This window comes from Trachinotus anak, unplaced genomic scaffold, assembly GCF_046630095.1.
Source record: "Trachinotus anak isolate AG129_WGS33_773 ecotype Australia unplaced genomic scaffold, CSIRO_AGI_Tana_v1 ptg000004l, whole genome shotgun sequence".
Classification (NCBI taxonomy): domain Eukaryota; kingdom Metazoa; phylum Chordata; class Actinopteri; order Carangiformes; family Carangidae; genus Trachinotus; species Trachinotus anak.
The window spans coordinates 4,007,902-4,020,268 of record NW_027273855.1 but is presented as its reverse complement, the minus strand read 5'-3'; the positions used below and the strand labels follow the sequence as shown (position 1 = coordinate 4,020,268).

Sequence of the window (12,367 nt, the reverse complement as noted above, 5' to 3'; positions counted from 1 at the left end):
CCTGTGTGTGTCTGTGTGTGTGTGTGTTTGTCTCTGTCTCCTGACCTCAAATGGTCACTTGAACCCAAAATCCAAATGGTTGTTGGTTGTGAATAATAATAATAATAATAATAATAATAATAATAATAATAATAAAAATGCTAAGTCCCTTCTGACAGATGCTTTGTGAATGCATGATCTGCTAAAACAAAAATATTAGCTGCCGTGAATATTATATCAAGGCAGAGGCTCAAAAAAGGCGCTAATTTGAGGGATTATGAATAATTGACTTGCATGTTCATCTCACAGCATTAATTATTAATAATTCAGATTTTTGTCTGTTCTTCATCTGAACTGGGAAATTGATTTCAAGAAATCTTTGGGATGAGAAAGCACCACCGCTTCCCAGTCCAAGAATATCATGTTCACGTGTTCTTATGAGATTCAATAAAGCTGCTCTGCCTCTGTGATAATCACTGCACTCACACATTCAAATTTAATCTTTTAAGTTTGAGCAAATAGATGTTAGAAATCTAATCAGAGGACATTACACACAACATATTGAACAAGCTGTAGTCTTCAAATACCATTGTGTTATTCTTTAGAACCTCACAGGACTAAAGTTTATCCTGCAGGGACACCCAGTGTAAAGGATTCATCCTCCAAGGACCATGAAAGTAAATTTGGCTGAAGAGGAAACAGTTGGTCAACAACATCAAGATTAATTGTCTGGGTATTGTTAATATCCACAGTGAATGGTCATATACCAAAATGTCAGTGAAGGGGGAATCCTGACCAGACAGATGAAGAGATGATCACCTCAATATTAGGATTCACTGGACAGAATGAGAGGTTTCTTCTTCAACTGTATAAAGTCCCACTCAGTACATAATTTGGTCACAATTTAATAACCAAATGTAATGGGAGATCCAAATCCAAACGTTTAGATATTTATGTAAAATATATTGTATTGCTTTTTTAAAACTCTCCAGTATCAATAAGAGTATAGGTCTCAAAGATCTACTGTCAGCTGGGCTGCAATCCCAACCCTTTCGCCTGGCACTGTTTAGACTGGGTAATACTGCAAAATCCAGAATTATATTTAATAACAATTATTCAGTGTACAGTGGTAAAGTCATGGTTAAGGTGGGGCAACTTAAACATGTGGTTAAGTTTAGACTTTTAGGGATATAAAAAATGTGAATGGCTGATGGGACTGGAAGTCAGATGTGCTACATACCCTCACACAACCCCAGCCTGCACACACTGACTTTACACAACGCTCCAAAGAGGGACACATCATTTTTATGTTTTGGCATTGAACACTGGCAATGGATGAGTGATGTATTGCCAGTGTTGTCATTCCTAATAATATCAGGATGAAAATACACAGCAAAAGGAATAGAAATCTGGCTCTTTATGTCTTTTTCTTGATTAAAATGTTGCACAGACACACCGCCCCAGAGGTCCGACCCAGAGGTCCTCTGTGCAAGCAGCTTCTTATGACCCATACTTATGTTTTATTGGTGGGCTCACTCCAGCAGCTGTAAAAATTATGAAGGAAAGTATTCGTCGATATTCACTATTGTTTCTTTTATCCATGACATTCAGTACGTGTTTAGAATTGTTACCATGACAACCAGGGTTCAGTATGCCTGTCACTGGTACAATAATATGTGTTGTATCTGAGGGTAGGGATGGTAGGGATCCATGTTAATTTGCCCCAAACAGCTAATGCAGCAACTGTACAAAAGCTAGTTACAGCGAATACATGCACTATGTGTCTGTGCTGGGTGTGAGTGACAGCTCCTACACCCACTGCTTTAAAATCTGTGTTTCTCTTCCTTCCTTTTCATCTGATCTCTGCACATCATAAGACCTCAGCATGAGTGTGAATTCTTCCCTCATGTTGAAACAATTTTCCCACTGATATGTTTTTGCCTCATTTCGCACCATCAAGAGCAATCCAGATACGTTAGCATAGCACTACAATGCATTCAGCATTGACTTTATATGCAATCATGTTGCTCCAACAACTAGCCTTGCATTCAGTCTGAACACACCTCAGACTTTTATTTTAACAGTGGATGAAATGATGTAGCATGTAGAGATGAACCCAATTACTCCATTAATTAGACAATTATCACACGACCCTTATTGTTTCAGATTTCTGGTCATTGACTGTATTGATTTGGTTCATTCTCACTGCTCTCTGACAGAGCAGAGGTGCTACAGTGTTGACTACTACACAGTGTTACTGAGTAGCTTCTTTAGCATATTCTACATAGACATATTTTTCTCAGGAGTTGGTGGAAACTAAAACAGAGACTAAAACAGAGCTAAGAGGAGAGTGGGTATGTGGTGAGTGGGTATGTGGACATCAGCCACACAGAAAATGAATGCTAATGTTGCTCTTTGTCTGCTGGATGTGTAAATTGCTCATTGATTTGTGTGTTTACAGCTTGTTACTGCTGCCCCCAAGAGGCAAAAAAAAAAAAAAAAATCTAATAACGCATGTTTAAGGCCTCAGTGGCAGAAGGGCAAAAATACCATCAGAGAGGGATGTAGGAATAATGGCACCTCTACACTTATCATTTCCTGACCAATGTTTAGGATTTACACACTGACCATATAATAAAAAAAAAACATCTTATCAGTCATCTGCCTGCGATTCACTTTAGTGGTTCAGTGGATTGACAGGCTTGACATTCGTGGACAGCATTGACCCACAAGGCATCCTCATTCTGATGCAGCAGCAGTAACATACCCACACACTGTAGTGATTGCTTGGGGGGGCCACCGGCATCTCCTTTCCCTCCTGCTGCACCGTGTTTTTGTGTGCACGGAGGCCAGGGAGCGAGACTGTTATCGGGGCCAGCAGTGCAGAGGCAGAGCAGGCATGGGTGGGAGCTGGGCAGGGCTGGGTGCTCTCTGAGCAGGGAGCGAGGCAGGCCCGCTTCTCCCAGGGAGATAACTTTGTTCTGGGCCAGGAGAGATGACATCATGACGGATGGCGATGAAGATGTGGGCGCAAGGGGCAGGAAACGTTATCTCCTGCAGTGGCACCAAGGAGACAGAGACACACACACACACACACACACACACACACACACACACACACACACACACACACACACACACACACACACACACACACACTTGTGGAACGCACTAGGGCTTACTGATACTCTACTCCAGTGGACTTGAACAGTAGTCACTCCCCATTGAACACATACACACTCACACACTCACACACACACTTCTGACTACTCATCCAGTAGTGTCTGGGATGTGGCCGTCATTTAAAAGGGCAGATACAGACCAGGTCAGTGTGTGTGACTGTTGTGGTGCTGTCATTTTCTACCACAGTGCAGCACAACGTTTGGGAGACACACTGAAGACACTGATCTCAGCGGGGAGTCCAGCTTGTACTGTAGGTCTGTACTGCATGCAGTCATACATATTGCATAAATTCTGTTCAAGGCATATTGGTATTCATGATACCAGCACACAACACAGGTAATAGCACATTTCAGTTCCACTTTGTAAGAAGGCTCACTTTAGAGGTGTTAAATACTGTTGCAACTAATTGCTTTATTTATGGTTAATAAGTCATTTACTAATGATTTATAGATCAGTTATAAGCCTTTAATAATAACACATTTTTTGGGTTGCCAGGATGTTGAAAACCCCTCTGGCTAGCATTCGTGCTCTTCTGGTATTCTGTTTGCTTTGACTTTGACCACCTACCATTTACAACTTCAGACCCAATGGATTTTAGTAAAAACCCTTTGTTGGTGATTTAATAACATTTTATAAATGGAGATGAGTTATTCACATTTGCTGGAAAGTGAAAAAAGTGTTTTTTTTTAAATGACTTCCTAACATTTTGTTGTAGTTCACTGAAAACTGTGCACTTTGAGTAAGGAAAGGAAAAAATATCAAAACAACCATCAAGAGGGTTAAGACTTGGGTTTGACTTGGTAGAATTGGGTTTCAAAGTATGCACCTTAACCACTATGCAACCAGCATGCACTGCTTCTGAGTCATCACAATAGTCCACAGAGATCCAGAGATCAAATTTAAGCAAATGCATGCAAAGCCTCCTGGAGTCCTTTAATATTGACTGAAGATCAGTTTGTCTAACGCTTGCTTACAAATTACTGCTCGCTTTGGGTTCCCACAAAAGCTCAGAAGCTTTTATAGTGCCGACTAATTGACAGTGAGAACTGTTTTCACACTGACATCATGCAATAGCTATTGATAATGAAGGCTGAACCAGGGGTGTTATGTGTAGAGATGTGGGTGGTTACATAAGTGTTCACAAATTTTTCATAGTTGGTTGGGTTTTTGGCAGTCTGACAGTGTTGGTCTGTGTGAGTTTCTTCCTTAAATTTAGTGCAAAATGCAATCAAATCGAAGTGGCCTTGGGCAGTTTCCCATTCTTCACTCTGCAAAAACCTTTAGTGAGTTTATTACAGTAATACACCAGAAAAAAACTATATAGGACATAAACCACTTTATTGTTGTAACCTTTGAGACACTGGTAAAAAAAAAGTTTGAAGTAAAGTACTTCTCATTTATATGTTTTTCTCTTGCTGCAATTTTTGTTATCAGTTTCATCTTTAAAATTGTTGACTCACAACTTTATGTCTATTGACTATTGCATTGTAGACTGTAGAAGCTTTTTGTGAAAACGCTGAATCAGCCTCAACTTCCATCAGCCTTTTGCATGAATGATTTGTTGAAAAGTAAATGTAGCAACAAAAAAGGGATTTTCTGCTTGGTCATTTAACATCATGCCCCTCTATTTAACATAGTGTGCATCACTAAATTAAAGAAAGAAGACATCCAAGAATGCACTGGGTGGCAAATCCGCCGAAACTCAATTTACAACTTTTTTATCTTTAAAAAAACAAATTTCCCTCATTAACAGCGGGTTTCAGTGAGTCTCATAAAACCTAATGAGACGTGACAAAGCTATCTTCTTTACAGGTTTTCCGCAGCTCATGATGTGCCGCCTCTTGAACATCCTGTTGGCTTTGCTGAGTCGCTTCCTGTTTGCAGTCCACGGGGTGGTGACAGTGTGGCGTGTGGTGGCCGTTAAAGGGGAGCCACTCTATTGGCTGCTGCTGACGGGCGTGGCTCTGCTGGGCGTGGAAATGGCAGTCACTCTGAAGTGCACCCGCAATGCAGAGTGGAAATGGTAATGGTAGCACAAAAACAAGCACGTTCCCATATTCAGCTTCTACACTGTGTTAATATCAGGACCAGGTTGATACTGGACTTTCAATCCACATCACGTTATTATTGTAGAATGTGTACTGTAGACTGCGAAGTGTGAAGTATAGGAAGTCTTTAGATTTAATTACTCTAATTATCAGGTTACACTTTATTATTACTAATATCACAATAATACTACTAGTTGTGCTGATAGTAGTGGAGCAGGAGCAGCACTGGTTCTTTCAGTTATTTTTTTATTTGCATAAAAAGGTAATTTTTAGCAAAATATATTTGACAAATCTCTCAAGTGATACTTTACATTTATCAAAGAATTTTTTGTGCATCTGTTCAGTCGTTTCACTTCATCATCATTTATCAACTGAACGTTGACGGATGCCTGGTAACGCTGACAAGCTGACTGAATGCTCAGGTTCTGGTATAATTCAAATGTGTTAGTTTTGCAAGAGATTTATTAGTCATGTTTAATCAGAGTCAGAGATGTAAATGTGAGTGTGATCATGAATTTGGCTTAATCGTGTGATGTTTTCAAATTACTGAACTTATATACGGGGGAACTGAGCTCCTGTAGCTTACCATGATTTTCACTTGTCGTGCATGATGATGATGAATATTTAAACAAGATTAATACTAAGTTTCAGAGTCCACAGCACAGGCACCGCAGGGGCTTCGAGCTAAACGCTAACGTCAGCACGTGCACAGTGACAGCCCTTACATGTTCATGATTAGCAGGTGCAACATGTAGCACGGTCACCACCTCATGCGTGTTGTTAATTTGATCTTCTGCTGGTGCGAGAGGAAAACTTCAGAGGATCAGCAGAGTTTCATCCTCTGGAGATCCTGGATGTCTGCGCTGAATCTGATGGCAAAACAATCAATAGTTGTTGAGATATTCCAGTCTTTTAGCCACACTGCTAGCGTGGCTAAAAAGAATCACCACAATATAAATGCCATAGTACTTTGATCCACTCTGACAAACCAAGGCTGCTGAACAACTGTATTTAAGGGCTGATCTGGGATCACAGGCAGAGCGCTGTAGTATTCCTCACTAGCTGCGTTTGTAAAGTTGTTGGAATCTCCCTTTAACGGTTAAACAACAAGAAATAAATCATTTAATAGGAGTGAAAGGTTCTTTCTCCTGCCTCAGCTAGGATTAAAAAAAATGTGTTTATGGGCTAAATTAGCATGTATGAGCCAGATGCTCACCCACTGCTTTTTCTCTGTTTAGAGCGATGACATGAGGATTGAGGTGATGAAGCCAGACATTGGAAAACTGTTTTGTGCGGGGAGTAAATAACTTTCGAATGTGTGAACACTTTACAACCCATCTGCCCAGGGTGGTGAGAGTCAGCTTGTGTAAGGCCTGTAATATTCTCTGCCACTGAATCCTCTGTTATCCCCTGCAACTCTCTATCTCTCTTTCACTGTCTATCAAAAACAAATATATGCCTCTGCTGTGTTATTGCTCTGTCTTGCACTGAGCTGATGTTGCGAGGCTGCTATCACTTCTCTGTCACAGCCTCTCTCAAAAAGTCCCCTGCTGGCTTGAGTCATTTCTGACCAGCAGGCTTTTTTCTTTTTTTAATTTGGCTTGACTAAACATAAGCTCGCATCAACCTTTATTATGTGAGCCTCAAAAAGGATGTAAGCATTTAGTTTCACACCTCAGTCAACACCAAGCGGCTTCTCATTCAAAAACGCCAGCACTCCAGCACATACTCAGTGAGCATCCTCAGACACGAGCTTTCTTCAGGCCTCTCTCTTTCTCACTGAGTCTTACTTTGAAGTTCTCTCCTCATGGAGAAGGCTTTGCACTGTCAAGTGGGATTTGCATATATGATGAGAATAATTGCCTGTCTGAAATTCGATGCTTCTTTTGGGGGGGGGGGGGGGGACTCTTTCTTCTTTAGCAAGCGGCAAAAAATAACTAAATAAATAAATAAATAAATAAAAGTGCCACTAAAAATACCCCACCCCCACCTTTCCCCCCCTTCATCCCTCTCCTTTGGCGGTCCTCTTTTAGGTTCTCCCCCATGGTTTTCCTCTACCTCAGTACTGTCATTCCATCCATTTGGTTTCTGGAGCTGAGCCTGCTGCAGTCCAAGCTGCCCGTCTACAACTCCTCAGGCCCTGAGTTTCATTTGCTGGCTCACATCCCAATCACAGCGGTAGGCATCCCAACACAAAACTGCCCTCCCTGCCTCACCCTCCATACAGCCACATTAAAGGAACACCTGATATCAGATAAGATTTAAATCTAGCAAGGGGGCGGATAAACTATTAGTTGCAGGAAATGTGTAATAGACACATTGAGATGAAGTCCTGATAGGCTCCTGCTTGAAAAACTCTCAGATCTCTCCCCTTCTGGGATGGTTTTAGTGCAGTTTCTTTCATGTAGGATTTGGGAGCTTTTTTGGCCCTTGGCTGTGCTCGAGGCTGGGTGGCAGCTTTTGAAGATGTAGTGTTTCAGGAACATTCGTGGTGAAATGTTAAGGGCCTGTGTCAGGATAAACTCAGTGAACCCTGACACAATGACGGGCAGACTCACAAGTCATCAGAATCATATCCACACCAGAGAGGAGATGCAAATGTGTTTCAGTGATTACACTTTTTTTTTCTTTTCACACACTAAGATAAAACATCGTTATATATTCATACAAATGACTGATCAAAAATATATTGAAACAGAGAAGAAACCAACCAATTCTTTGCTCTGTGGACAAACTGTGAGAAATTCATTCTCTAATTTCACAAACGCTGCTGTTTCCTTGACCCAGGGCATCGTGGAGCTGGACCCAGAGAACTGGGTGGCTGGCCTGGAGCAAACCATGCTCATAGTTTTGGTTCTGGGTCGCTGGCTGATGCCCAAGGGGGACATGTCCCGGGACCAGCTATCCCAGCTCCTAATGGTCTACGTGGGACTGGGTGCCGACATCCTGGACATCTTTGACACCTTCAGGGAGCCTGAAGTCAAAACCAACCGGGTGGTTGTCATCATCGGCCTGGCCCTCTTCTCGTGGGCACTCATGCAGTTTCCACTGGTGCTCACTCAGACACGACCCACGAAGGGTAAGTCTCCCCAGAGGAGGACGGGTGGTCTCTGCTGCCCTGGTTCTCCACCCTCGTTCGCCTCCTGTTGCTCCAGTGAGGTGTGGAGCTTGCTGCTGACAGTGGGACTCCAAGACGGCCCATTCCTGCTTTACCGGCTCTACCTCATGTTTCAGGAGCAGGTGCTGAACCAGCTCATGATCTTCTTCACCTGCAAGAACATCCTCATTGTCCTGCTGGAGCTTTACCGGATCTTTGTGGTTCAGTGCGAGCAGCAGGTAGGGGAATGGGGTTTGGAGAAGTGTGCTGCTCTGGTGGTCTGGTGTCGAACCCAGAGGGGAGGGGAGGCGGAGGTGGAGGAGAAACAGGAGGACACAGGGAGAGAGGAGTGGTGTGGAGAGCAGAGCTGTCATAAAGACACAGAGATGGGGCCTCAGAGGGAGGAGGATCAGAGAGGTGTCCAGGTACAGAAAAGCTCAAAATGCCGTGAGGCATGACTTTGGCCCTTGGGGGTGTGGGGTGTGGGGATGGAGGTTATGGCTTTCACACACCAAGAGATAAGTCGAACCCATCTGCCATCTCTTGCATCTAAGCCTCATTCAGAGAGACAGTCTCGGCTCTCTGGAGGTTCAGTAACTAGAAATAGACCACAAGAGAAGAGAATAAGTCCCTACTGAAAAGATCAGAGATGAATTTATGCAACTCCCTCTGATAAAACCTTTCAAAAAAAACAATCGTGGTGTTTCATTTAGAGGAGGTTCCTCCAGTGAAGAGAACCAATTCAACAAGTTTAACATGAGCTGTCAGTCTCTCTAATACATGAAGGAATTAAAACGCTATAACTGAAAGCAAATCATCATGTGATTTATGCTTTACAGTCCAACTAATTTGTTTTAATCAGCAGCAGCTTGGGGATAATGTGATTCCATTATGTTGTGCATATGCATTTCTAATAAAATTACGATGATGATGATGTCTTTGACAGGGAAACAATGTTATATGATCTGAATCGGCGTGGCAGTTTGTGATGATGATAACATGTGTTGCTTTAATTAATAAACCTTTTCTAATAAAGATGCTTCAGAAAGGTGTCGTGCAGATTTCCTTTTGCTGTGATCACCATGAGATGGCAGTGTTGCCAAGTCAACCAAAGCACCGCACAAATACAGTGTTCACTTGACTGTAACATGCATGGCACTTACATAGAAAAGAAAACTGAGAGAACAACACAGTAACACAGTGGTGGCAGTGTCGAAGTTAGAATGAAAATTTGCTCTGTGGGTTTTTGTTGGACGTAATGATGCAAGTTTGTGGGAATTCATGTGATAAATTAATTCAAAAGATTTAGTCACCTTCAGGCAACGGCTATGTAATTACCAGTCTAGTCAATGTAGAGACACCTCATACAGTGTAACAAGCAGGAGGAGAGTGAAGAGGTTTGCTTCACTTGTCAAGGTTCATTTTCCTCTTGAGCACAATCAGCCCATGGAAGCCTCTTTGAGAGCTCAGTGCATTTTTATTATGTCTGCAAAAGCACACTCGTGATTATGTGGGAGTTGTTCAAGTTCAACGTGATTTGCTCTCAATTTCTCTCTTTTGAGAGATGGAAGGTGCTATTTGAGATATTCTTCCACAGCCCACAAAAGCGAGAGACTCTTTGAGAGCCTATAAAGACAGAGAACCGTTTGATCCGGGGGCTCGGGGTCTCAAGGTTTCCAGCCACTTCATGGTGGGGACAAACAGAGGCAGCACCAGACAATACCTATCCTGTCAAACCGGGGCTGGGACGTAGCCCTTCTGCATTTAAGCATGACCCTCTCACTCCGTGTCTCTTACACCGTGTTGGGTAGACTGGGAATGAAGAGCAGCAACAGCAGCAGCAGCAAGTGGCAATTCAATCAGGGGCCTTTCTAGCACTGCCTTGTATCTGTGTCCATCAAATTTTTGTACTTCACCTGGCCTGGGAGATGATGATAGGAGATGAATCTCTGAACAAGTTAGGACTCTGTGTTTTCAAGAAGCTCTTGATAAAAGAAAAATAGAGAAGGAGAGGAGAGAAAGCGAGCACTTATGTGTTTTCCTCTTTTTGTTGTAGGCTATAGGCTTAAATATACAACGCACAGAGCATGAGCGTGATTTCCTAAATTGACGACTGTAGGCTACTTCCAGAGAATTTGCTGGAGAGCACTTCTGTATTTCCTCTGTTTCATCTTTGTGGAGGCACTTTGGTCTAAATTATTGATGGTGGAGCCAACTCTTAAGAGAAAGATGAGAAAAAGTAACAGAGAGTCCCCGCTGAGATAAATTAAATCTTCCAGTAACATAATTCCGTCTATGCTCCTGAAGTGCTACACGATTCCCAATTTACAAGGTCACTCCCAGGGAAATGACATCACACGGAGACAATACGTGGGCGCAGCTTCTCCCGAGCACCTGAGTTTTGGGAGAATCCGATATTCCTATGACAACATGATGTGGGCAACACAATAGGGTGATGAAAGAGCCGCTTGCTTGTGAAGAGAGTCCTTTTCCTCTTCAGATTAACTGCATGCTTTAACAAGATTGTGTGGGCATGTGGGAGGATGGGGATGTCAGCTGATCCACGGGCTGCCCTACATAGATAGAAAGAGAGAGAGAGAGAGAAAGAGAGCGTGGAAACTCAAAGCCTGCAACTCCACTGCACATGGATAACATATATATATGAAAAAAAATCAACCCTCATAAGCTCTCAACTGTAAAATATCTGCTCACACGGAGGCGAGCGATGCTGCCTTCAGGTGCTCTTTAAAAGCGTCTATGTGTACATCTCTGATTATATCGATTCATTAAGCAGCGTTAAAAGCAAAGTCCTTGCGCATCATTTCCCACTTAATCTTTCAAACTTCAAAAACTGGAATAACTGATCACCGACAACACATCATGGTCGGAGTGATGAGAGTATTAGTCACACTGAAGGTACTCCACCAACTGCTCTTACATTTTTTAGTTACAGTACGGTCCTTGAGCTGATTTTGCTTGATTACTGCTCCCTCAAGCTTTGATAAAATCAAAGTTTAGACCACACTTTGCCAAGGATGTGGAAATCATAGATGGAACTTGTTGCACATTCAGGTGTGCTTTCTTGGAAAATACAAAATACACAAATAAATAAAAACAAACGTATCCACTTTTATGTTTTCATTTTTTTTGCAGTGGCAGGTATGGGTTAAACCACGAGGGGGCAAAATTAAGTGATGCGCCCCTGCTGACCTCTCCTTGCTTCCTCTCTCATTGCTGTGTGTCTGTGTCCTGTCACCTTGAGATACACAGCACGCAGCAGGCTTTGTTATAGTTTGGTATAATCAGACTTGCCCTGGGTCAGTCACTGCTTGTGGTTATTTGAAGACACACAAAATATGTAGGAAATAAATATCACATATGCACAAAGCAACTGAATAAACTTAAAAATACAGATATTGAATCTAGATTCGAACAACAATTTTTGCTTCATATCCGGTCTCGCTGGGCACACACTGCCTGCACTGCATGTGCATGGCAGTTGTGTCACTGAACTGCTGTGGCTGAGACTCTTGTGGGCTTCTTTTAGATTTCCCGTATAATATTTGGACCCATATATGCAATACTGCATCAATAGGACGCAATTTGTCCCATGTCCTGTGCTGTGAATTTTGTAATGTCAAGTAAAAGCAAACCAGTTAGAGCCTAAAGTGGAAGTGGAAGTATGGTGACGATACTGTTTCTGACGCACTGATGGCTCAGTTGGTAAAACACAGGTTTATATTTCATTTTTTCAATTTTTTATTTTTTATTTTTATTATCTAGGCCTACATTTAACCCCAGTGTTACAGGTTCGAGTCCGACCTATGGCCCTTTGCTGCATGTCATCTGCTGACCTAATACTACCTGTAGCAGTATTAGCAGTAGTACACTGCATTTTTTTTTGTTACCCTTGAAATTTTTGGGTTCTAAGAGTGTGTGTCAGTATTTTGACATCTCCAAAAATGTTTGCGAAAGTCGGCATTAAGCAGCAACGGATTCCCTCATTTATCTAAATACACAACCAAAATGCTACAGGACTATTGCTGCTTGAATATTGGAT

At 42.2% G+C, this 12,367-nt stretch overlaps 1 protein-coding gene across 1 annotated transcript; it reads left to right on the top strand.

Moving 5' to 3' along the window:
• The first annotated feature begins 4,989 nt into the window (after positions 1 to 4,989).
• On the top strand, positions 4,990 to 10,758 carry LOC139619883 (transmembrane protein 26). The gene is made up of 4 exons (XM_071474959.1): positions 4,990 to 5,185; positions 7,244 to 7,388; positions 7,998 to 8,732; positions 10,615 to 10,758. Exons 1-4 carry the CDS (start codon positions 4,992 to 4,994, stop codon positions 10,756 to 10,758), a joined length of 1,218 nt encoding a protein of 405 aa, XP_071331060.1. The 5' UTR covers positions 4,990 to 4,991.
• The last annotated feature ends 1,609 nt before the right edge of the window (positions 10,759 to 12,367 follow it).